Raw genomic sequence first — 27,339 nt, forward strand, 5'->3', positions numbered from 1 at the left:
ATTCCATCAATTTTTGAGCCACCCTTTTTTCAAAATATTTGATAGAACAGGAATATTGTGTGCAAATACCCATGTCCATCTGCTGAAAGTCAAAATTATAATCAGAGGGGTCCTTTACAAATTCATCACATATTTTAATTAGAGAGATGGAACCAGTGATATAAGACTGCTGACAAAAGATCAGATCTAGTTTCTCATATTTACATTTGAAAATTGATGTTTAATACCGAGAAACTCCTTTTTCTTGAAGTGTTTGTAGAACTTAAAGCCACAAAACTTTAGTTTTAGACCGTTAATTTTAAAAATTGTGATCTGATATTTTGTAACCACTTTTCAGATATTTACGCAAAGAATGGGTTATTCAAAGACAAAAATAAAAAGAGTTGTCAAATGGTCCATCTGTGAGAGTGCAGCTTTAATCTTAGGGTTTTTGTATTGAATATTCTAATTTTTGAAAAATTCAGATTAAAACACTTCAACAACGTAAAAAGACCATACACCCAAGAGGAAGGAATTGAATGTTAAACTAATGGGTAACATGTTTCTCACCTTTTTCAGCTCTCTGAGCAATTTCATTGTCAATTCATTCATTGACTTATTCAGGGTAACTGGTTTGAACATAATTGCTGTATACCTTAACTTCCGCCATAGAAAATTTGCAATTATCCATTAAACCAACTTACTTTAACCAGAACAGAACTATTGAGTGTAGGTTTGAACATATATTTCATGTATTACAAACCGATTCTACCAAGGGTGTGACAGCAATTGCTGGAACAAGTTTTGTTTCATTTGTAATACATAACTAAAACTGACATACAGTTTATCATGAGCTCAGGTAAGTAAATGTCACAGCCCAATAAATAAATCAACTTAGCCAAGTGTGCCAATAAACAAAATAGAGTGCATGAAATAATTGGCTCTGATTGGGTTGTTGAAATATTTTTTTTAAACAGACTAAATTGTAAACAAAGAATATGAGAACGAAACCTTCTATTTTATCTAGTTGTAGACCAAAATAATGATTGATCAACTACATTTTGTATTTCTAAATATGGCAACTAGTTGGTTTTGTACATACACTGTCGGAAACAACAATCAAACTCTATTCTCTATTTGATTACATTTCTAATCATTGTGAACTCAAGCAGACTCAATACATGAATGTCACAACAAATCATTCAAGTTGTTGTCTTGGGAAAAAAAAACTGGGAATACTGAATATGTCATTATATGATTATAATTGCTTTCAAAAGTCAAGAAATAACAACCCAATCCCAATTGTGCACTAAAATAATAATTATCAACAGTTTGACTGCTTGCTTCTGAAATATGATCCCCGCTAAGAATAAGAGCCTATATCAGCTGTAGTCGAGCCATATATGATTACAGGGACATTAAATTTGAGTACTGGGCAAACGCTTTCTAGTTGTAGTATGACCTAGATGTCTTGCCAAAACTGGTTGTTATCACCATGTACAAACACTCCTCTTATCTCTGGGTTAAAACCAAGAAACCTTGATGAGAACGGAGCAATGTGTTCGAAGCTATATTTTCCCTTAAACTTGATAAGAAGTTCACATTTCGTGTTCAGAATAAGTTAAGCAAACAATAATCAATCCTTTGTTCAAAATTTCCAGCTCAAGTTTTAAATGAAATCTGAAGTGCAATTCAAACTTAAACAACATTTCCCATAAATTAACGTTGAGGAAATTTTCTATTTAAAAGTCCCTGTAATTATCATATTTCCCAAATCTATTTACCTTCTGAAAGAAACCCAACATGCCATGACTGCTAGGCAACTATTAAACATGTCATTAAATTACTGGAATTTGAAGCCCGAAATGTTTAAGATATATCGGACAAACACAGGTCACTTTTATACCACTTCATTTTTTGAAAATCTCAGCCCTAAACAAAGACATATCAGAAATATATTATAATTAAGAGTTAGCACTCCAAAACAGCTCTTAGAATTAATTGCTTTGTCACGGCCAAGACAAGTATAGACTTCCCTTTAGCTAGACATAACTTTTATGGGGAGAAAAGGGAGACAGAAGCTGGATTTTAAAGAAAATATAGCACCAACCTTTCTCATTTTGCTTGGCCTTCGCTATATCGTCATCTGAAACTTCCTGTTTCACCTTCGAAAGATCAAACATAGAATCGAGGTTGGCTCCTTCTGATGTTGAAATGTCAGTGGGATCCTCAATACTGCTGATGGACATGTCACGTAATGAGATCGAAGAACGATTGTTTGGAGATGGGCCCCCTGACTCCTCATCGGAGTCTATTAAAGATGCGTGTCGGACATTTTTCTTTGGTTGTGATTTTCGGCTTTTTCTGCCTCCTGAAGTTTTTTCCTGAGTGGGAGTTGCTACAGCAACTGGTTTTTGGTGTCTGAAAACAACAAAAAAAGGAATGATTTCAACACAGACTGGGATACAAGCAGACAGTGGGACCACGACTTAATTTTACAAAAAACAAACATTTTCCAGTCAAATAGTCCAATGTATATTAAGTGTGTATCAAAATTGTCAGAAAAAATTGATGTAATTAAGTTTTTTATTAATATTCATTTCATTAATAATCTTTTTCTTCATATCCTTTTTTTTCACTGGCACTGGTGAAATTGAGACAAATTAATAGTTAAACAAATTAATATTTAACTATTATTTTGTATTTTAATGGCAGGCAGAAAATCAAGACACTTAACGGGCAGTTGAACATGAAAAACTAGTATCAATATTATTGTTATTTTCTAAGCCAATGTTACCGGCACTTCTGCGCACACAGTGCAAAGGTGTTTGACTTGAAAAAAACATTTTTCATCCTTGAATGTTTACTACTGTTAAATTTGACATAAGGCATCATACGAAATTGAATAATTATGCAATTGTAGAAAGACGTTTTCCATTTTGGACAAATTGATAGCATGACATGTCAAGGAAAAACCATTACATTTTTTATGTTTAAAATGGAAATCCATTATCTACTAATATATTTGCATATGGCCTTTAAATCAATTTTAATTTACAGCATCAGGTTGAAGTTAATGGCAAGGCAATGAACTTATTTATCAAGTCTCTTCATTGTCCATGAAATCTTAGACACTTAGTGTGCCTTAACTGAGACCCTTTTTATTTCAGTTAAAATCAGTTACAGATAATTTTTTCCTTTCAATTTGACCAGATTTTAAGGATTATGTTCATTTCGAAAATACTGCAACATTTCTTCTTTGTTTAAATATTTTCACATATTTAAAATGGGACCAATCAATACTTGACAATAATCCTCTATATCTATTGTAACCATTACCAATTGTTCTTGGCAAAAATGTTAGAGACTTAATTCTATGGTCAAGTCTTTACAGTTATGTGTCACAGTTACGAATATTTATCAAACATCTAAAGGCACCGGTCATAACATGTACAATAAAACACTTGAGATTATATTATAACATAGTCTTATAAATTATTTTTCCTGACTTTAATATCTGCAAGTTCAATTAATAATTCAAAAACTTACTCTACATGAAGATTTAGCAAATGCTTCATCAAGTCATCACTGGATCTGAACTGAGTTCTGCATTGCATGGTGGTGAACTTCTGTGCAAGATCTGGCCTCACCCGTACCACCTTTGTGCACTCTTCTGTTTTTACAAACAGCTCCAACAAATGTTCCAGGAATGCATCTGGATTCCTGAACTTGGCTAAGGCCAGAGATTTGTCAAACTCTCCTGACACATCTCTTTGGAGATAGATATGTCCACAAGCAACCTCATTGGTTACACTCCCCATTTTCATACATTCATGGGCTGTCTATTCTTATATTTTCTTTGGCTCAAAGTCTGGGGCCCATCCTGTATAAAAAATGGAAAACACATAAATTACAGTCCAAGAAAACATTTAAAATCTCATATGAATTCCAAATTTAAGTTATCTTCAAAAAAGGTCTAAAAACAAAATTTCTCAAAAAATACTGAATAATAATTGCTGAGCTGGACCCTACTTCTCGAGCAACCCCTTAAGTCCCTTATTGGAGGATCAAATTCAGCGCAATATGTATTGTTTCTGTGTAAACTGAGTATCATTCTCTTTTAAAATGTTATGAGACACTTAAAAGAACTCAAGTTTAAGATAATCCCTATAAAATGTTATTATTGCAATATACTGTCACTAGAATCAAGTTATTTCTTACTTATGTGACGGTCAATATGACCCAACAATCATTCATAAATATTTCTGGCAAACATTATCTATCTCTATCTCTGTTTAATGTCAACTCCTCTTCCGAGTGTTACTGACATGAACGGTGCAAATATTACTTTACTTTAAGAAGTGCCTTAGCCCCATCTCCTGATAGACAGTCAATTTAGAAGGCCCCATTTCCTGAGATATCCACAAGTAAAATGAACTGTTTTGTTGAAATGTAACAGCTTGATATGACTGATGACCACTTTGACCATATTATGTCAAATCCTATGAAGAACTAAAGCAGACCCGTTTCAACAGCCTGGCCTATATGCTGATGAAGTACAGGGTACTTATTGTATACAAATTTTCATTCAATTAAGAACATTTACTGAAAAACATATCTCTGAACATAAAAAAATATTGTTCAATTAGTTGTCATGATAATCAAATCAACATTGTTACATTAGAAACTTGGCGGATAATAAAACCTTCAATTTTTACATATTTAACATTAAAAAATGAGGAAATTAATTACTTACAAAGTAACATACAAAATACACCTGCAAAATTGCCAAATTACCTGTTGTATCCATACATAGTTAATTGAACATGGAAAAATATTTGTTTTTACTTTTCAATAAAACACGTTTGCAAAGGCGTGCATGAACATAAAGTTCTAAGAAATGTTTAACTTGTCATAAGTTTCTAAAGTATGCAATTATTTCCGAAAATGTCACACCTGTTTCAGCGCAAAGAGAAAGTAGGTCACGTTCCAAAAATAGCACGCGAGGAAGCTCGGGGCGATTTCTGTCGCAACACGCTTTCCAGAAAATAAACTAAGAAAGTTCGTAAAAAATAACAATACAAAATAAACATGAGCTCGGTTGATTCATAGTCTTTTACTTCATTTAACAATATCAAAATTGAAGACAAATCATAAGAAAAAACATCGAAAACTTACTTCGAAAAGTTAACAGTGCTGGGAAACACTTCTTCGCCCTAATTTTGGCTTCATAAAGCATACGAATTGTTTACATGTTGAACGAAATATTCCTAGCCGTCTTAGACGAAAATAGTTTCATGCGAAGGTCATAGTACAGTATACTTACAGTATTAAATCGGTATTTGAAAATCATTCGTTCAGTAATTTGCCGATATTTATCCACATTAAGACAATATCCTAATTGTTTTTACCGTTCCATTCATGGCCAAACTATAATATTAAACATGGAAAACAATTCTCACTACTGGCTAAGGTCACAAATCCGAACACTTTTTGAGGTTTTTCACAATATCTTGGAGAGTTTTTGTTGTAGTAAATTAAAATTGCGTATGAACCAGCTTTGGTTAATGTGACAACTTCTGTGAAAGTACAGATTCACAATCTCATCAATTTTATGTCGAAAATCGTTCATTTTATAGACAGTAAATCACACTTAAATTTATGCTGTGGAGGGCACAAATACCGAACACTTGAAAAGCGAAAATACATGGTCATACAATTATAATTAATAAGTATATATGCTATGTTAAATAAACACTTAGCTGAAAAGTTCTTTATTGTTTCCTATGTTTTTCAAAACATGCAATTCAAATGTAAAGCGTGATTTCTATTTATAAATATCTTGAATGTAGGTCAACTTAACTGCAAAGCCTAAAGATGCGCGTGCGACCACTGACGTCATTCCCCCGTGTGCTACATTTCATATTTAAATGCTATTCCATTGCTCCTAAAACATTGCCCATCCATCTATCCCTCCCTACCTCCGCCCGTCCTTAATTTAAAAAAAAAAAAGATTTATGGACTTGTGGCACAAAGATATACGACAATTTATAAGCAGTAACTCCAAAAGAGGCACACAATACAACACATAAGCCTGATATGTTTGTGTCATTAAACATACAAGACATGCCTGCCTACGGTGTTACCTAATTATCGTCTACGAATTGCCGGCGAAACCGCACAATTTCTTTCACTGCCGACATTAGGCCACTTTGTGACACCGTTGCGTGGCCGTGACATCGTTGCCATTACACTCACGGTTTAAATGCCGTGCATCGTTATGACCATACTGCCTATACACACACACACATATATATATATATAACAGATTTTTGATAGCTGGAAGTGAAAATATTGGCGTATCTTTTCTATTAGTTTTAAACAAGAAGCAGTAAGGCAGGGGATTTCATAACTAGGTGATCCGGACCCGAAAAAGGTAAGTATAGAAATGAACAAAGAACAAAAACCCTGAAGGGGTTCTGAGTGTGGTGGTGATTATTATGGTGAGAAACAGTTATACGTTAACGAGTCAATACTGTTGCTCCGACTTTATTCATTCATTGGCAGGTGATGTCTGGTCATTAGTACTTTATGAGTTTATGTTTAAACTTTTGGCTACTGAGTTTGTTTCTGTAGTTATTAATACGTTATTGCCTCCGAGTTGATGCAAGCTGATGCTGGCTGCTATAAGAGGTTTATTTGACAAATGTTGGACGCATTGATAAACGTTGGGGGCAAGTGTGAGGTCCACAAGGAATTCCTGAGTTATCTCATTGACCTTTCCATGGGGGTTCCATACTATTTATCCTTAAATAAGTTATTGCATTATAACTACAGTGTTATGTGCAATGCATTTTGTGGTTCATCTTTGTGATGTGGTGTTTTGTCCGTATGCCACTTTCTTTAGATAAGTGTTAGGTTTAACTCTTACTTAGTTTTCACTGACCGTGTCATGGCGATTTCCCCCAACATTTATCAATGGCGACATTTTGAACGTAGTGTTTATTGTCTTGAATAGCGGTGTTTCTCTTGTTCGGTTGTTTTCGATTAAATGTTGTGCCGTAACAGGATCTTGGTTAAAACTTAAAAGAGACATATTCAAACGAGTATTACTATTTTTAACGGAGTGGTTCCGTGGTATATAGTAAAGTATTTTGCGTCAAAAGTGTAATTGCTTGTTGTTTGACTTGTACATTTATTCTGGTAGAAGGTTTGTTATTGACCCCTGATTGATTGAGCTATTTTTGATGTACCTTTCTCTGTATGGGGTTCTTTTTAATGAGTATATTGTTCACACGGTGTCTATTCAAAAATTATCAAGTATGATATGTAACTTATGTATTATATATTTAATACTAATATGTAATAAGATGTTGATTGTTAATTTTTGTTTGTTGTTATAATTATGATTTGGTACGGAAATGGTCCGGTCCGGCCAGTCGTTTATACCCAATTGAAATTCTAAAGACTCCTGAACAATGTCCGGTTCCGTTGGTCCTGATATGGTGCTGTCCGGCCAGTCTTTTATAATCAACGGTAAAAAAATTAATTGTTCATTACTTTATTTTCTGAGCTTATTTTACTGCGAAGGTGTCCGTTGTTTGAAGATTACTAACATTGATGTCTAAATCTATTCCCGAATACACCATAGAAGCTCAGAATTGGCCTATTCTCCGACATCAATAATGAGTATACTCACATTTCCTTTATACATCAAAACACAATTTTGAACCAAACCATTTTTATCAAGTTGTTTGGTGAATTTGCTTCAGTATGTATAAAGTATATTCTAACTAACCAGTTTGGTTTCGTTCCCTCGAAATTTTTGATTGACATGTTTATAAACCGTAAATAATGAATCGCACTTGCCAAGAATATTTGCAAGTATATAAAGGTACCTTCTCGGTTTTATCATTGAGGTTGACTGGAACGTTCTTGTTGGTGTGATGGTTCAAAATAATTGCACACGTCACTGTTAAAAGTTAAAAAACAACAACTTAAAACTTGCGTTATAAAAATTATCATTTAAATTAGTATGCATGTTTAAATATTGACATTGTTAGAACAGGCATCAAACGTCTTTACTAAACACAAAATAAGCAGAACAGACATACTGGAGTTAATTTCATTTATTGCGACAATCTCTTTCTTTTGTTCCATGATCTGGACAGTTTGGTGGACCACTGTGTCATTTGATAGCCGATAAAAGGGTTAATACCAATCTACACTGGAAGACGAAAGTTTACACACCAACACATCAACATAGTGCAATATACAATATTTATACAGAACGGCGGATTATGATATAAATATACAATATTTATACAGAACGGCGGATTATGATATAAATATACAATAATTATACAGAACGGCGGATTATATAGAAAGTTGCCAAATATATTAATTACCAAAGAAATTTTAAAGATGTTCTACTAAATCATAAGGAATGCAATGGCTATGTTTTTTGTCGATCATTGTATTGCAGTTGTATTTTTTTCACTGTTTTATTTTGGTAACAAACTGGCGAATATCATGAAGGCGCTCGAAAAGTCATCGCCGGGACAGTCATGCTCTAGATCTCTCTCGCTCTGGATGGAACCGCCTCTCTCGCTCTAGTCACGCTCTGAATTGAACCATCTCTCTCGTTCTAGATAGAACCGTCTGTCTCACTCTAGTCACGCTCTAGATGGAACCATCTCTCTCGCTCTGGATGTAACCGCCTCTCTCGCTATGGATGGAACCGCCTCTCTCGCTCTAGTCACGCTCTGGATGGAACCATCTCTCTCGCTCTAGATAGAACCGCCTCTCTCGCTCTAGTCACGCTCTGAATTGAACCATCTCTCTCTCTCTAGATAGAACCGTCTGTCTCGCTCTAGTCACGCTCTGGATGGAACTATCTCTCTCGCTCTAGATAGAACCGCCTCTCTCGCTCTAGTCACACTCTGGATGGAACCATCTCTCTCGCTCTGGATGGAACCATCTTTCTCGCTATGGATGGAACCGCTTCTCTCGCTCTAGTCACGCTCTGGATGGAACCATCTTTCTCGCTCTGGATCGAACCACCTCTCTCGCCCTAGTCACGCTCTGGATGGAACTGTCACTCTCGGTCTAAATCACGCCAAGAAAGTCACGTTCTGGATGAAACCGTCTCTCTCGCTTTAGATCTCGCCAAGAAAGTTACGCTCTGGATGGAACCATCTCTCCCGCTCTGGATGGAACCGTCTCTCTCGCTCTAGATCTCGTATGCCCAAAGTTGTATACATCAGGTACGTTTCCATGATTACTTAATGTAGCTGACAAACTTTTGGTTTTCACGCTTCTTACGAAGGATCATAAGTTCGAATCACGGCTCGAGCATATTTAAATGCATATAAATCCTGTATATATGTGTATTTCTCAAATGCTTTATTGGTTTAACTCTCGTGAAGACGTTGCTGATCTATTAGTGTCATTTTTCTGCGTTTTGATCCAGGGGGACGTATTTTAATCTCATGGATTTCTGAAGATTTTGATTTCACTCGGCTCATGAAATCCGAATCTTTAACAAATTTCACTAGATTCGGCTGCAACCCCCCGCATCAATATTCACATGAAAAAAAAACCTACAGAAACAAGCTCAGTAGCCAAAAGTTGAAACATAAAACGCATTGCTTATTGCCCTACTGCATTGTTACCGCAAACAAATGCGTGTAAATGTAATGGCAGGAGCTCCGCAGTGTTTCAATGTTCTTTTGTTTCATTCATAAATTTACTTGCAAAGTATGCATTCATAAAACGGTTAAACCTGTTAAAACCGTACTCGTCACGTTACACTTAGCACTTGAGTTACTCTGCGCTCAGTAGAAGCTGAATGGTGGATAATAAGATATACACTTTAAATAAACTTTGTTTTAATCTAATTAAGATATTGTTTACTGACTAGGTAAACATCACATATTTACATTGAAAACCTCAGTTATTTCTTTTAACCAGATCAATTCTTGGCGATGTGTTGATTTTTTTTTTAAATAACCCGCAGATGTTAAACAGCAGATATTTAAAAAAATTCAAAAGGGTTACAACTTATTTAATTGAAACGTATTTTATTTCTCATGATTTTGTGATATACAGTAAGCTTATAATATATTAATTATTTAATTAATACACCAATATTACTAGAAGGTAAATAAAAACAATAACGAAATACAAGAATAACGATTTCGAAGCTGATTTAATTTACTGATTGAATGAACGAAATAATACTTCTGTTTTAAGAAATAGAAGTTAATAATAATAGAACTTGTCATTTAGTGATTATTAAACAATACCACCAACTGAAATAAGAAGAATTTATATACATGTGAACATCAATCTTTTGGCGCTAATTACGTATACAGAATAGCACGGATATTTGTGTCCGTGAAATTGAGAATTATATATTATTTGTTATACCAGATATATATTAATTTGTATTAGTTTTATTTTCGAGTGATCGAAATAATACAAACTATCGATACAACATTGATGTTATTTCCCTAATTAACCAAATGGTAGTACTAAAATAAACAGAAAACTCTTTATAGAGTTATATATCGTATATATCATTCAATCTACGATAAAGATAGTTCTTCTTTCTTTTAATGTATGTTAAAGTGACACTCTTATTCAAAATCAATACATACACATGTATGACAAACATAAATTTTGACTGATAAACCTTTAACTACTTACTAAATAATGCGTTAATGGAAAATATTACTTACTGATAACAAGACTGTAACCGTGAATTTAATAGGTGAAAGCGCATAATATTAATGGTTGGTGAATGCTTAAAGATTTACTGTGGTTGACTATAGTTTTATAAGGTAGAAATACCGTGTTTTATGCTCATTTCTTTCAAATTCAACTCGATTTCCTTCATGAGAACCATTGTTTTCGACATTTATTCATCCATTTTGTAATTTTAAAACAAAGTTTTAATTGTGGTAAATCTTACATGGGAATAGGAGTGCATCTTTAATAAATATGCAGAAAATAGTAATTTCCTACACTTTGACCTATATTCACGTGCTGTCAAATTACCTCCCTTGAACGAAACTATAAATGCATGTATCCAGGTAAGCAAAGATACAGAATACACTAAGATACAGATGATTTAAAACAGTTTAAAGACATACAGATTATATAAACATACAGATACGCTCAAACTGAATTTAACTGACTGTCATGTTATTGTTTACCTAAGTGTTGAATCAATTCCATTAGTCAAAGTGAAAGCTTTTCTGGATTGACAAATTTCGGATACAGTATGCATAGTTAGCTACAATAATGTGCGATCAGGGATACTCTTTTTATTATTTAGCCATTTCTTATGTATCCCTGTAACGCTACAACTCTCTAACATTTAACAACGGGCGAAATGATATACTGTAATAATATGCATTGATGTTGAATAATGATGACAAAGTTGTTCAATTTTTATCCGACAGTGATCTGAACTTGATTAAATTGGTCATTAGAGTTGTTATTTTCACATTACTATATTATGGGTCATGAATACCGTTATACATGTACACAACCAGTCAGATTTGTCCCAGATTTACCAATATCGGGATACTTGATAAACAATCAACACTTGTACGTGTTTTATGATAACTTAACATGTTTTTTGGGCATACTGACATAACTTAATATGTGTTTAATAGTAGGCAATAATATTTTCATAGAAATTTGAATTTATAACAGAGATAATTTAAAATTGTGGCCGCGAGGATTCTCTGCGCAAGGACCGCTTGCTACTTTTTGCTGGGATGGTGGACGTCACGAGTCTGCCATATTAAATAAATCGTCAAAAGTCTCGTTGACGGCCATTTAGGTGGACTATATGCATAGTCTACTGTACAGAAGGCTGAATAAAACATGTCTTTCTACATTAAACACTTTTTCTATGAAAAAATATGTTATATAGAAATATTTGGTCTCATTTCATTAGTATAACCTGAAAACTAATTTACAAACATGCAACCTTACTCATTAATGATGGGTGCCAAAAGCACATCAGGGTCGGCCAATTTTGAGGTTACAAAAACAACAGAACAGCGCTTTGTGGTTCATTCTAAGAATATTTACATCCGTACTTGATTTTCTGAATGATAAAAATTGAGTTCATTTTACATGAACCGGTCGACCTTTCGTGACCTATGTAGGCGGAGTTTGGCAACAAAGCAACGCTCTGATTGGGCGTAGTGATCTTACTACGATCTACTTTATTGCTAAATATAGCATGGCACATGTTCTGTTGAATGCCGGCTTGTTTACATGTTTCTTTTGATGCTTTACGAAGAATTTAAATGAAAGCCATTATTTTCTAGAAATATCATTTGGAAAATGCTTTATTTTGCATTTGATAACCAAAGAACACGCATTGAACAAATAATAAAGACAAATTAAAATTGACACGGTTTTTACTACGGTTCGTCTGTAACAACTGTCAAAACAAACATGATGATTCTAAATTCAGCGATTTCTTTCTAGGACCAATGTATTCGTTCGAACAAACATCTTAATATTGACAATTCGAGAAGACTAGCACATCACAACTCTTCAATATCTTTGCGAATGTTAGAAGACAACAAAAACATGAAATTATGACGCTATATTTACCTTGAACTGGAAGTAATCCATAAAATCACCATGACCACATTTTTTATGCCCACTCACATGGGTCATGCATATGTAAAACATGAGTTAAAATGTATCGAAAGTTCTCTTGATTAAAATGAGCATAAAGGCTTATTCTCAATGGCTAAAAAATAACAAATAAGAAGGAAAAATGTAAATATTAGTATTGATCCTTATTTTTTGTGCGTTCATGCAGTATAAACGCTAGGCAGCGATTTTACATATTTTGCAAAAACCGCTGACCCGGTTTATGCATATGCAAAATCGTGGCCGAGTGTTCATACTGCATGAACGCACAAAAAATACAAATCAATCCTTAAATAAAGTTTTACTAAAAAATCTAGGCTTTAATGTTACACATTTTATTTATGATAAAAATATCATTGAATTCATGAATCAACAATGTGTTAAGCAATACGCATTCACATGCTCATTAATGGCATATAGTTTTGTAGTAAGTAAAGATTCAGTATGAAACATCTTTAGTTGCTGTGTCAACATCTGTACACAATCTAATTAATTTTATGTCAAATATCATTCATTTCTTGGACAGTTAATCATCCTTAAATTCATGTTATGTAGGGCACAAATACCAATCACTATTTTTTAAAAAAAGATCTAAGATAATACAACTTACTTAAAAAGTTTTTTCTATATATTGACTAAAGTATGTAGAAACAGGTGAGTGCTAAGAGTGGGAAACAGATGTTTGTATTGAATTGATATAACTCTTAGATGCCAAATTATAATTTATTTTTGCTGGTTTTCAAAGCATGAGATTCACAAATGTAAAGCACGATTTCAATTAATAATTATCTTGAATGTAGGTCAATATAACTTGGAGGGCCTAAAGATGGTATTTCCCCATCATGCTACATTTTGGTCCTTAAAATGTATTAAAACATTGAATGGCTTTTTTTTTTTTAAATTAAAACAATTTTTTTTAAATCAAAATAAATATCAAGATGACACTTGGCAAGTGATGATAGATCATTGAATTATCGATCAATGTAAACAAAAGCGTGTTTTAACAGGTTTTCTGGATTTTTATCCTGTTCCTATTTGTAACGTCAACTAATATACAGAACAAACCAAGCATGGGTTAAAAGATGTACTTTCAGTTCAAGATTTTCTAAAAAAGCTGACTCAACTGCGCTTGTCAACTTAAAATCTACCGAAAGTAGATTGGCATGTTTCCTTCCATCTTACGAGCTCATTTGCAACCACACATTATTCAAGGCTGTCTGTAGCTTCCTTGTGCAAGTGCAGAGACTGAGAGTCATCAGTTTGTTCAATCACTTGATTTATGTTTGGCAGCAGGTTCCTCTCTACTCTGCACATTGCAGAGAATGACCGTTAATTTGTATTTTTGTTGTCAGCATCACCAAGATATTTTTCAGCGCTGTCACTACTTCTGAGAATATACTATGTGATGCTGGTTTCATGTCAGTGCTAACTTTTGTGATGTGATGTTCTGTGACTTTGTTGATGTCCGCCTTGTTCACATCATGCACCTGTTGTGATTCCAAATATATATATGTATGCAGAACTGTCTTCTCGAGGTGCCCTTGTAGAAATTTGCAACATATGTTAATGTAATAAACAAATGTGAAGAATATATGTAAAATCATCTTTCTCATTGGTTTTGCATTTAATCTGTGAATGCAACATAAGTTGTTGTTTTTTTAACATAGGCAGCATTTTTTATATGCACACCAAGGCAACACAACTTAATATCGATTATAAGAGGTAAAAGCATTTTCGAAAGCAATTATTGTAATGAATATTTTTTGGGAAATGAAACTCAAAAAAACACAATCTTGCTGATTGTTTTGTTGGCTAGCTTAAATATTGGGGCGACAGCTGCCACCACGGTTGCAGCACCTTTGATGATGCAGGTCCGGGCTTAAGGGCTGCACCTCCAGCCAAAGCTGAGCCTGAAGATACATTAAAGTGTTGGACTGGTATTTTCTCCCCAATTATAAGCCCAAACACTTTAAACTTCCTACACTGTTGATAGCTTATACATTTGCTGATTCAGTTCTGGACTTAAGTCTGCAGCCAACAGATGACAATAATTATGTTTATAGGATAGGCTTGTAACTGCTGTTGGTAAAACTTGTGGCCTGATCCCCTTGCCTGTTTGATTTTAGAATTTTGGTTCCAAATATAATGTTTAACTTTGTGCTGATATTCTCATTGTTATATTTTTTTCATGCAATAACAACGCAATGACAATTTCCTTGCTATATGCATTGCAGAAATGTGATTACCCAGAAGAATATTAAACAATGTTTTAATGTTTAAAACTCACTTTAATATAAGTTTAAATACTGAAATGAAATGAAGAACAAAAACAAAATAAAAGTGAATTATCAATTAGTGCTTCTTGCTTTTGAATCCTGACATCACATTTGCATACATGCCATATCCCCCGGCGGGGGGGGGGGGGAATATCCCCTGGAATTTTGATCCATCCCCCGGCGTGAGATAAAAATCCCCTGGCCCCAATTTCTTGAAACTTCTTAAGCTTAACAGGCCTAAGTAGCTTATTTCAATAATTGATTTTTGATACATGAAAAATGGTTTATTGTGATTATCATAATGATAACTCCTATATAAAGTAAAAAAACCTAATATTAGTAAATATTATGCAATTTTTTTTTATTTATTTATTTTAGACATTTTACATTAGGCAATAATGACAAAGTGAAACCATAGTATGTGCGTGAAACTGTATGTAAAAAATCGACTCTGCAAGGGTGAAATGACTGTTTAAAAAAGGTTTGATAAATGCCAAAAGGAAACCTTAACAATAAGTGATCAATTAATTTGAAGTAATGATCAAAGGCAAAGAAATATTACTATTTTGGAAAAAGAAGAAATTAATAATTTTCATTCAATTCTCTTAGTGTCTGAACATTACATAGCTGATAGTATTAAGCAGAATTTTTTAAAAGACTTTGGAGGATGTTAAATTTAATTTACAGTATTACAGTATGAAATGACAGTGTATCATAAGAATATGATAAATCATGACATCAAATAATTCTGTATAATGAAAAAGTTAGAGGTTTTCATAGCAAAATATATATGAATACATTTTTTCATACTTGCTTCTAAAAATACTTTGAAATTTCGCCAACTTAAACCTGCTAAAAAAAACTCCCCTGAATACTACCAAAATCCCCCTGAATTTTCAGCCTTTCTGAACAAATCCCCCTGAATGGTCTCCAGAAAACTGACATAAAGCTAGTTAAGCTAGCTAGTTTACTTAATATGTAAATATTTATAGTTTACTTTTATAGATGCAAAATGTAGCATAATATAAACAAATAATGAAGAAGGTCTTTTTCAGGGCTAGCATCAACAGAATGGAGGACCTGTACCAGATTCTTGGGTGTGTTTCCACGGCAAGCACCAGTCAGCTGCGCAAGGCTTATCAGGACTTGGCATTAAAACATCACCCTGACAAGAGCCCTGCGGGGACATCAGCCGAGCAGTTTGTAAAGATAAATAGAGCCTGGAAAATACTGGAAGATCATGATTTGAGGCAGAAATATGACCTCAAATGGCAGGAGCGATGCTTGGCACAAACTTACCCGATACAAGATACAGTAGACTTTGATGAATTTGAAGAAGTAGTTGAAGAAGAGGAAGGTTTCAGTTCTGCAGATAGTATAGACATAAAGGATGGAGGACTTGCAAATCTTGTTGACACTGATAACAAAATTAGAGAAAATCATGATAGATGTTCCTTTAATGATACCAGAAATTTGGCTGAATTAGATGTAAAAGTGATCAATGCATTTCCAGTGGAAACAACAATCACTGGGCAGGTAAAAGATGGGCCAGTTAGTCTGATTGATGCAGAGAGGAAGAATGAAATTAGCCATTCTTCAACAAGAAAAGTGCAAAAATGTAGCAGTGTCTATGTTTTAGAATGTAGATGCGGAGGAAGCTACATGTTGACGTCGGTTGACTTGAAGTTGAAATTCGACATTGTGTGTTGTGACTCCTGTTCCTTGTCAGTTAGAGTAGTGTATCCAGATGATGATGATGAATCGGTAATGACAGAAGCTCAGTAAATGCTTTATATTCGCAACTTGACACTGGATTGCTTTTTACCGAAAATTGACATTTATTGGAATATTTTTTGTGATGACAATCAGTAATGTGTATTTGCATCGTATGAACTTTTAAAATATGACCTCAACAATTCTAGACAAAGGCTCATTAAGCATGAAATGGGATTTTCTGTATGTTAAAGAGTTAATTACTTACCTGGTTAGGTCAGAAGTTACAGGTTTAAGTACATTTTAAAAGAGCATGTCAAGATCAACATCCGCATGTCATCTGCAGGTATGTACCGGTATAAACCTTGAGTCAATAATAAATGATAAGTAGAGCATTATCATAATTAATGAGCTTGCCTGCCCTTTTTCTTTCACAAAAGAAAGCATCACACAAATAGCAAACTTGTCATCCAGACTTACTGAGCGTTTCGGCATAAAGGAACCATATTTACATGTACAAGTACGTTGGATTCTTTACTTACACATGGGCTAATATTCCAAGACAAGTCCTGAGGCCATGATTACTAACTGGCTCAAGTCTGAAATTGTACAAGTATTAACATAATTTTTGTAAATCCAATTGAATGAAACTGATTATTTGTAATTTAATTAAAGTGATTTACTGAGTCTGAGTCTAGACACAGACGACCGTGCGTAGGTATGGCCCCTGGTCCCCAACATCTTGCACTTCATCATCATAGTGACTTCAACTTGAAATTCTATTCAAGTAAAGATTTTGTTAAATATTTTTCCATTACATTTATGATAACTTCAATGTATTCCCTAACAAAAACTTGTTTTGGCAGGAAATTATACATATATATATGCTGTATATTCTAAATCAGGAAACTCAATTAAACAGAACATTGTAGATGGTAGATCGAGATAACCTGTAAAATTAGTCAATTTTGGAGCATTTTCGTCAGAATAATCTCGGTCAAGACTAGAGGTGTGCTATTTGAACCTGCTGGTAGATAGATAAGTAGAAGAGTACAGGGGTTTGCCTGATGTTTGGCACTACTGCTGTGAACTCTGCTTGTATCTGGAGATATTTACATGTATGAAATGTGGTGTGTTCTTGTGTTTTCAGTGCTTATTGGCCATAGTTGGGCCGGAATGGTTAATACCCCAATAACGACCAAACTAAAAACAGGTACTTTGTCTAATTTGTGTGCATTTATGTCTGTGCTATGTGTGTTTTTACTTTTGGTACTCTATCAACAAAGACAAGCTATATATGACGAGGCCTTTAAAAGCTTAAAAATCTGAACTATTTTGATTCGTAGCATGTATGTGGCTGAAGAAAAAAAAAATCAGGGAAAAGGGTTATATGTTTTGAATGGAGAATAATTGATTGTTTCAGTGTAAGATTGCAATAAATTTCAACGAGTGAGCACCAAAAGATATATATCTCAATACTGTTTTTTATTACACAATAAAGCGCTGGAGCGGTATTCATAAAATTTCTAATGTCATATCCTAACTTTCCTAATTATACCCCCCAAAACAAAGTTTGGGGGGGGGTATACTGGAATCGGGTTGTCCGTCTGTCCGTCTGTCTGTCTGTCCGTCTGTCCGTCCGTTTTTTTTTTGTCCGGGATTCATCTTTGTCGTTATTGAACAAATCTTTTTCAAACTTTCAGATATTAATGGCCATGATGTAAACTTGCGCCTCTGTGAAATTGGTACGGGTCACATGACCCTGACCAGAGTTATCTCCCCTTGATGTGTTAAAGTAGGCAAAATAAGCCCTGTCCGGGATTCATCTTTGTTATTATTCAACAAATCTTTATCAAACTTTCAGAAATTAATGGCCATGTTGTAAACTTTCGCCTCTGTGAATTTGGTACAGGTCACATGACCCTGACTGGAGTTATCTCCCCTTGATGTGTTAAAGTAGGCAAAATAAGCCCTGTCCGGGATTCATCTTTGTTATTATTCAACAAATCTTTATCAAACTTTCAGAAATTAATGGCCATGTTGTAAACTTTCGCCTCTGTGAATTTGGTACAGGTCACTTGACCCTGACTGGAGTTATCTCCCCTTGTAGGCAAAATTAGCTTTGTCCGGCCTAACTCCAGGGCAAACAACCTAGACATGGAGGGGTGGGGGGTATTCGTTAGCCTATGGCTTACAGTTCTAGTTTTAGTATCTCTTTAGTCGTATGAAATAAATAATAAAGAATTTCCAAAATTCATTATTTTCATTGACCTTATTAAAAAACATACTTTAATGTTAAAAACACTTATACATTTCTTTTAATTTGACAATATTTTTTTAAGAAATCTAAAGTTAGGAAATGACTTAAGATGCTTTATGAATACTGCCATTGGATAGCATATTATAAATGCATTTTGAGGTTAACCTAGTGTTTATAAAATAATCTATATTCCAGTCACTGTACAGTTGAATGACATAAAATAAATGTATTTATTTTTATCTCTAATGAATCTAAAAATGTTAATATTGCATTGAACATGTTGAGCTTTGTCATAAATGTGTACAACCTTTCCGGTGTCTAAAAGAATAGTGGCGACATTTGTTTAATTCATGAAATATTTTCACATGCGATAATGTTTTTAATCAAAACAAGCGACAGCTTAATACAAGTTCTTGTCACTTTTATAAATCTTTAACGATTGTAACAACATAACGTATATCATTTTGACAAGGAGCATGGGCAAAGATTAAAAGTGCTTTTGTAACATGCCGCATTTCAAGTTTTTAGTTCAACATTATTCAGTGGTGTTAGATGATATTGCTACTTTAATTAAAAAAAACTGTTTTTCATCATAACATAAGTAATAAGTCATTCTACGTAAATTTAAACATGAAGTAAGACATTTTATATTGAATTATGATTTGATTTTAATCTTTGACATACATTGTGATAAATTATGGGTTATGATGATTCTGTCATCAAAATTATAATTAAAAACATTAATTCATGTCATAAACATTGGTGATTTATGAGTATGTGGGAGTAACTGACTTGCACTGAAGCAATGTTTTTTGTTTTCTTCCATTTCGTTATAATTATATTGAGCAATTATTCCAATCCTCTTCCAATGTGTTATAATTATTTTGAGCAATGATTCCTGTCTTCTACCATTTCTTTAAATTATATAAAGCAATGATTCCTCTCTTCAACCATTTCGTTTTATTATATTGAACAATGAATCCTGTCTTCCTCAATTTCAGTATGATTATATTGAGCAATGATTCCTGTTTTCTTTTATTTTGTTATAGCAATAATATTGAGCAAAGTGTCCTGTCTAATCTTCCATTTTTTTTATAATAATGTTGAGCAATGATTCCTCTCTTCAATTTCATTATAATTATATTGAGCAATGATTCCTCTCTTCAATTTCATTATAATTATATTGAGCAATTATTCCTGTCTTCTTCCATTTCGTTATAATTATATTGAGCAATGATTCCTGTCTTCAATTTTGTTATAATTATATTGAGCAATGATTCCTGTCTTCTATTTCGTTATAATTATATTGAGCAATGTTTTCATTGATTGAAAATATATAATTTATCATAACTCATGTTTTTTTTTATATCTGAGCATTATAGTTATGCCATTATCATTCCTTTTAGGGTTTTAAACTGAAATTGTCACGTCACAAAAATGTATTAAGTGACCAGGCATTTTCTAGACTGGGCCCTAGTTAGGCTTAACAAAACAAGTTTATTTCCGGTTTCCTAATCTATTCCAAAATGTTTTTGCATTCAACCCTAATTTTTCGTGTTGACCTTTTTGACCTTACTGTTCTATTAATTCCCTGTTTGGTACATCATTCCAGTATCTTTTTTGCTTTGGCATGACACATTCATGTATTGTTTTAAGACTGTTTCTCTGCCCTTTAAATTAATTTTCTTTTTGGTACAACATTTCAGGATTTCATTGTTGTATGGAGTACTCTTTAAAACACCAAACTAGACTACGAACCATTAATCGGGATCAAATGGCGCAGGATATAAGTGTGACAGTGATATTCAGACACAACTTAAATAATGATAGGAAATAAAATTTGTGAAAATCCCAACCTACTCACCCTATTTTTGGTGGGCACAGACATTGAAACATTGAAACAAACAAACAAAATTTGGCCTTTAATTAATTTGATATAACATCCTAGTTAGTAACATAGCAAGGCTTATGTTGAACTTATTGAAACATTTTTGTTTTAGAGGCAAACAACATTAAAGTTGTTATTGTTTTCTGTAAATGTAAATTACAAAAAACTACTTGCATTTCCATGAATTATTATTTAGAATATAATATTTGTTTAGTTAATGAATGAAAGAAGTTTTCTTCAATGATGATTCTGTTCATGTGTGGTCTAATTTAGTACATTATCATATAGAGTGAACCCTTACCAAATGCCAGTTTTATTACACCGACTATAATTAGCATTCTGCGGCAAAAAGCAAAACATTTAAAAAACATCTTTTTTTAAAAGTTATTTGTTTCAACACATATCTTTTTCTGCAATGATTAGGTCTTTTTTGCTTATCTGATCGACGAAGAAAAAATGTTTAGATATTGTTACAGCCTTGGTGTTGTCAGTAGTGACGTTGTAGTTGTAGTTGTAGTCAATGGCAACATTGTGTGGTAGCATTAATTTTAGCCAAAAGCTACCAGTATTAAAGATATCAAATATTAGCATGGCAATGACAAGTCGAATGTCTCTTGCAAAAACATGTGATGTGCAAGAGAGACATGTAGTGACCCAAGTTGTCCAGCACATCAGAGATGTACGATATCTGAATTGCAATCCAACAAGTATAAAAACAAACAAACTGATTTTCATTTTCAAAACATTCTTGCACTCCAGGTGAGGTTGCATACAAGATCAAGAAAGTGGATGTGGATCGTTACGACTTTGATGTGACTGATGGCCAGTATGTTTGGAAGGCGAGCACGTCCAAGTCTGTGGATGACATGACTTCGTGTTTCCTCTACCTCCATCCCAGCAAGGCCCAGCAGCTTGTGCAGGATGGGGAAGCCAATAGGGAGACTGTTGGTATGTTGCTAAAATGTGACTGCTCGGATGAATGGCCGACATCATAATGGTCAAAAGAAGAGTAGATCATGTAAAATGTAGAAAATAAGAAGAGGCTTTTTATTATTAAAAAAAGGAAAACCAACTGTGAGATTTCAGAGCATTTTAGTATGTGTGTTTATCAAAGATAGCTATGGTATTGTGATATCTTTGTGCATTGATGTCGTCAGTGTCATCATGCAAAAACTTTTAACTTGGCCATGACTTAAAAATGTTCGAGATATAACATAGATCAGATTCAGATTGAACATAACTCTCAACTGAAAAAGCAAAAGATGAGCACTGGCTCCACTTGCTTTCCTCTTGTGTGTGGATATAAGGTAAATGACAGGAATATCATGGGCCATCAATTTTCTGTATGTATTTGAATTCAGGCCAGAAGAAGATCAAGCAAATGAAGAAAAAGTGTCGGGAGTACCAGACGAGTGCACGTCGTGCCACCAGCGCTGATGACCATGATACTTTCAACCATGACCTTGCCAAGGTGAGACAAAGGTCACAGGTAGTTCATTCTTTTATGATGCAGGTGTAAACATGTATCTATGATTATCTTTAGAAGAGGTAACATAACAGGTTCTATGTATCTATGTCCCAAACAGCCTGGTAAGGAACTTTCAAATAAGCAATGTAATGGAAGTAGTATGTGCAAGATAGTTTTGTATATCTTAATGATCATCAATGAACATCAATTGAAAAAGTAAATCATGGCTGACAGCATGTCTGTAGGTTTTGTGGTGAATCTTCTTGGAAAGTATTACATGTTGCCAGGTTTCCATCTAAAATAGTCTTTCAAACCTCCATAAAATAAAGCAGTATTTCAACATGTATTTCAGACTATGCCATTCAAGGGTGACTTTGAGACGGGAGCACCAAGTGGCGCAGGCAGTCACTTTGCCATCTACCCAGGCACCAAATGGTGTGGCTTCCAGAATGTTGCAAGCAACATGCAGGACCTTGGTAATCTCCCCTGTCGCCTGAAGCAAGAACACAATAAGTGTCTACTATGTCTATATGCACATATTGAGTTTTTGCACTTACGTGACAATGATAATAGCCGTTGCACCAGAAAATATTCTAGTTTTAAATATTTAAGTATTTGACAGGTTACATCGCTGCACATTGATTAAAGGATTAAGGTTTGAATGTCATAACAAGTTTACTGTTTGACAACGCTGCCCTCTATTAGAATGAGAAGACAATATTGTGAATTATAGTCAAACTCAATAAACAGAAGTAAAGTAAAACATTATCTCTCCTCATGAATTGTATGTACATTCTGGGAACCTTGTAGAATACCATCACTCAACTCAATTCAGACTTATTTATTTACTTTGATTGTGAGGAATGCTGCTGATAGCATATATAATTACTCTCAAGTCTGAGTCCAGAGTTACAAGGGCAAATACTGGATTGCATTTTGAAACTTAAGAAAGCACTGAAAGTAAGGCGCAAACCCCTATTCTTATCTTAGATGAGCGCCTGCCTTATAGGGAATAATGAAGTCATGAGCCTCCTCCGACGGCTATTATTGTTTTGTTTTTATTAAGATTGATAACAATCAAGGTCATACACTATCATCTATTTCCTCATTCATTTAATATTATTCAATTTTTTGCCTTCAATTTGTGTATCGTATTGAACTTTGATATTTTATTTCCTTTAATTTAAATGGAGTGATTTCTTGAAACTGATAATGAAGGCAAGAAGAACGAGATGGCTTAATATGAAGTTGTAAATAAGTTGCAGTATTGTTTAATTATTGTCAAAGTGATTTAAAGATCATAGAAATGTTATAAAGCTGCTGTCGTATCGTTTGTGACCATTAAATTGTCATGTGGGCGGTCTTGTTTCTTGAACGGTTTATAACACTTTTTTGCTATTCTTAAACTTTGCTTGATTTAATAGTGTCTTTATCTGAATGAATCCAACAGCCGCATTTAGTTTATTTCTCACTTTAAATTGATGGTTCAACAAATTTTTCTTTTGATTTATTTGAATGGAAAAATAATGGGTTAATTCGTTAATTGCACTATGTCATTATAGCACGATGTTTTTAAAAACATTAAAGACGAAATATTTGAATTATTAAGGGATATATTATTTATATAATTCCAGATCTGATATGAGAGTTGCTCTGCTTGTTGTTTTACTGGTTCATTTACATTTTTAAACAATCATAGTGATTTATGCCCATTTTTCATTTTGAACAATTCTTGATTGTGGGAAACAAGATGTATTTGCTATTAACGTTACAAAGACATCAATTATTTCATAAATATATGATATGTTTCCATGTTGAATGACGTTAATGTTCTGTCTGTTTAGTTCTAATGGCTAGGAATCATGCTTGACCTAATTATGATATGAGCTATGATCAGTGGAAATCTACTTGCAGAGTTTAACTAATATCAAAAGTACATAACTTATAAAGACATATTTTTATCTTGTCTTTATTTGAAGATATAACATTTTAGGTATTGTGATACTCTCATTGACATTACAAAAACTTTAACCTAGGCATTAAATGCAATTTGTTTCACATGTTGCTGGATACAACATACACATGTGTAGCAGGGCCCAGTACTCTTGCTGTAATAATTATTTGGTTATGTCCCTTATTGACTGAAAACAACCCAGACAAGCTTTGGTATCCGCTTGCTCTTGTTTGTTACATATTCCTATTGAATATTTTTCAATCTTTCAATAAAAAAAATTATATAGATAATCACATGAGTAGTTATTGAATATGGATCTTTTTTAACAAGTTTAATTAGCCTTTGTAGGAAATTGTTATAAATTGGTGAGCATTCTGCTGAATTTCATTAGTAAACAGCAAAATCACGATGTAAGTTTTCTGTTATCATGGTTTAGACTGATGAATGTTATTACTAGCACATTGACGCCATATACGGTGCATTTAAGTCACCCCCTTTTTACATAACATTTATTCTAGTCATTTATTCCGCACATGTCTATAAAACATGATGTATTGTTCACTTTAAATAGTTAAACTATTATTTAAAGACTTTTATTGGTTAAAAAATGAAAACTTAATTATGCTGAGCTCATTCTAGTTTTTTTATGGCAATGACAAGAAATAAGATGTTTTATGTTTGACAGTTCAAATGCACTCACATTTTGTCTTATGCTTGGTAAATATCTTGTTGTGCCAAGTAAAATGCATTGTATTTATAATTAATGGCTTTGAGACACTATTTTGGTTATAAAATAAAGATGAAAGAATTGAAAATTGACATTTATTTTTCTATTGTTAAAGGTCTTCTGTAGATTATGCAAAAACAGAATGATGATTTCAGAGTTTAATCTATGTTGTTGTGAATGGTCCACATCATTATGCTGTAAGGTTTTGTAAAAAAAGCTTATAAAGGGAAATAACATCAGTTACATATCATTTGGGGTTATTGAGTTTTCTCCCCTCTTAAGCATGAACTCTCTTGGACTGTTCTCATTGGTCTGTAAATCTAACTGTCCAATAAATTGAAAAGGACTGTCAGGCCTAGTTAAGTATTATTAAGTAAATGAATGTCTTTATAATTCCCCAGGTGTCCACAACCAGACAGACGCATGCTGTCGTACCCATGACCACTGTCCCTTCTACATTGACCGGTTTGAGACGAAGTACCACTACTACAACAAATACCCGTGGACCGTGAGCCACTGTGACTGTGACCAACACCTCTTTGACTGTTTCAAGGTACTGGCCCTCAATATGTCAATGTTCCCTGTTGGAAGTTCATGTTTTGGGAAGTTCACTATGCTTTTCTTTTTGAATGCATTTAGAGGATGTACATTTTTTATGTGCTCTTCATAGCATAATGAAATTGATATACTGCTTGCAATCACATTAATAGAAAATTAATATTACTACCATTGGTTTTAAGGCCAGGTGCCATTGTGATCCTTTTGCTTTTGAAAGCTTCATTTTAAGGCATCAAATTCAGCTTGGAAACTTCCTAGTCTAAACCTTTAAACTTTATATTCTCATGATTGCTATGTGATCCACCATTATCCAATCACAAAATAATATTTTTTTCCAACTCAGAAAGTTAACAACCCGACGTCCAATGAAGTGGGGAAGCTGTTTTTCGGTCTGCTGGACGTTCAGTGCTTCACCTTCCAAGTGGGGGAGTATTGCTCCAACGAGTCGTCCGTCCTCTCTCACCTCTGGTGCTCCAAGACGAAGGGCATGAAGGCTGTCATGAAACAGTTCCCGCACAAGTGGGCTGACAATGGCACCGATGACAGCAACTCCGCCAGCGACCTAGTCGGTTAATGTTGGTTTCTGCAGCATAGCTCTTGTCAGGCTTACCAAGCTTTGATCTTAATATTGCTTTGTACAGAGGGTTTCACAGTTGTATAAACATGCCCTTCTCTAAGAAACCTTGTATAACAACTAAATAGTAGAATTGATTATATTTACACTAGGTATTTTCATACAATTTTTCCTATCAAAATTAATCCTTCATTACATTGTTCTTGATTTGAAGTAAGGCATAACCTCAACATGTTGAATTTTGTGAAACCCTTTAGAATGAGTTTTACAACTTGTATGTAGAAAAGTGATATCCCAAATAAAATGTAAAAAAATTGGTTGTTTTTCTTTTGTTTTAAGGCAATTCTTTTATATTCACATATCAGGCCAGACATGTAGAAATTGCCATGCTCTGTGCTGTTAATTTTAATCATGACATTATCAAAATGACAATGTGCACTTCCCCATGTCTAAATGTCAAGGTCACCGGTCGTAAAAAGGTCAAGGTCACTAGTAAGAGTAAACACAAAAGGCCATAATGCTCTTATTTACACAGTTGTACATCTTGTATGATACAACTTCTACCATTTACATGATGTCATCTTATGAACATGGTGGAATATAAATGTACATTTAAACACTGTTAATCCGAACATCATTTATCTGTATTATTGCTATTTCAAATTTAGTTTTTTGTCCCGATTCTGTTTTTATCTATGAAATTAAAATTTCTATCATTAAATTTGAATTGCTTTTTTTTAAATTATTGCTATTTTGAAGTAAAATTTCTGTCCACATTCTGTAATTCACACCTATTTATCAATCCTTGTCTCAAACTCAGTAATTTCATATTTTTCACACCTTATTGCAACAGCGCGCAGGCATCAGCTTGAGGTAAAAATGAAACAAAGTTGGGGCTAATTAAAGAATGACATTTAGCACACGTTTGTAACAAACATCAATGTCAGGTAATGAGCAACTTATTTTGGACGGTGTAGTTCGGTTTATACCATCTGAATATGATTTGAAATGTCCATCTCAATAAATTTGATCGCCACATTAGTCACTCCTCCTGCTATCGCACAATCTGGAGAAGGGCCCGGGAACGGAACCAGGAGGATATATTGAATGTTATGATTGCAAGCATGTGCTGTCATTTTTTTTTTTACATTCAAAACTTTGTTGTTATTAAAAAAAGTACAAGAACAAATTATTAATCATTTATTAAACAATAATTCAACATAAATATATACTGAATGATCAGCTAAACAAAACA

At 33.7% G+C, this 27,339-nt stretch overlaps 3 protein-coding genes across 5 annotated transcripts in view; 2 read left to right on the top strand and 1 right to left on the bottom strand.

The window, feature by feature from the left end:
• The window catches only part of LOC128230590 (zinc finger protein 37 homolog), a 32,300-nt gene extending 27,056 nt beyond the window's left edge, over positions 1–5,244 (bottom strand). For both annotated transcript variants that reach the window (XM_052943004.1, XM_052943003.1), the window contains exons 1-3: positions 5,158–5,244; positions 3,529–3,862; positions 2,090–2,400 (exon numbers count right to left, since the gene is read on the bottom strand). In XM_052943004.1, coding sequence (XP_052798964.1) covers positions 2,090–2,400; positions 3,529–3,806 — 589 coding nt within the window. In that variant the 5' untranslated portion in view covers positions 3,807–3,862; positions 5,158–5,244. The remainder of the gene's footprint in view (positions 1–2,089; positions 2,401–3,528; positions 3,863–5,157) is intronic.
• A 5,778-nt stretch (positions 5,245–11,022) lies between these two features.
• Positions 11,023–16,732, top strand: LOC128233011 (dnaJ homolog subfamily A member 3, mitochondrial-like). Its single transcript, XM_052946863.1, has 2 exons — positions 11,023–11,075; positions 15,998–16,732. Exons 1-2 carry the CDS (start codon positions 11,062–11,064, stop codon positions 16,725–16,727), a joined length of 744 nt encoding a protein of 247 aa, XP_052802823.1. The 5' UTR covers positions 11,023–11,061; the 3' UTR covers positions 16,728–16,732.
• A 131-nt stretch (positions 16,733–16,863) lies between these two features.
• Positions 16,864–26,400, top strand: LOC128233010 (uncharacterized). Of its 2 annotated transcripts, XM_052946862.1 has the most exons (7): positions 16,864–17,001; positions 17,806–17,868; positions 21,563–21,751; positions 22,165–22,274; positions 22,624–22,747; positions 25,354–25,505; positions 25,854–26,400. In XM_052946862.1, the coding sequence occupies exons 1-7, from the start codon at positions 16,989–16,991 to the stop codon at positions 26,082–26,084; spliced, it is 882 nt and encodes a 293-aa protein (XP_052802822.1). In that variant the 5' UTR covers positions 16,864–16,988; the 3' UTR covers positions 26,085–26,400. The 2 variants fall into 2 exon arrangements, with proteins under 2 accessions (XP_052802822.1, XP_052802821.1); XM_052946861.1 differs by lacking the exon at positions 16,864–17,001 and having other exon boundaries at positions 17,654–17,868.
• The last annotated feature ends 939 nt before the right edge of the window (positions 26,401–27,339 follow it).

The sequence above is a fragment of the Mya arenaria genome, chromosome 4 (genome assembly GCF_026914265.1).
Source record: "Mya arenaria isolate MELC-2E11 chromosome 4, ASM2691426v1".
In the NCBI taxonomy this organism is placed as follows: Eukaryota; Metazoa; Mollusca; class Bivalvia; order Myida; family Myidae; genus Mya; species Mya arenaria.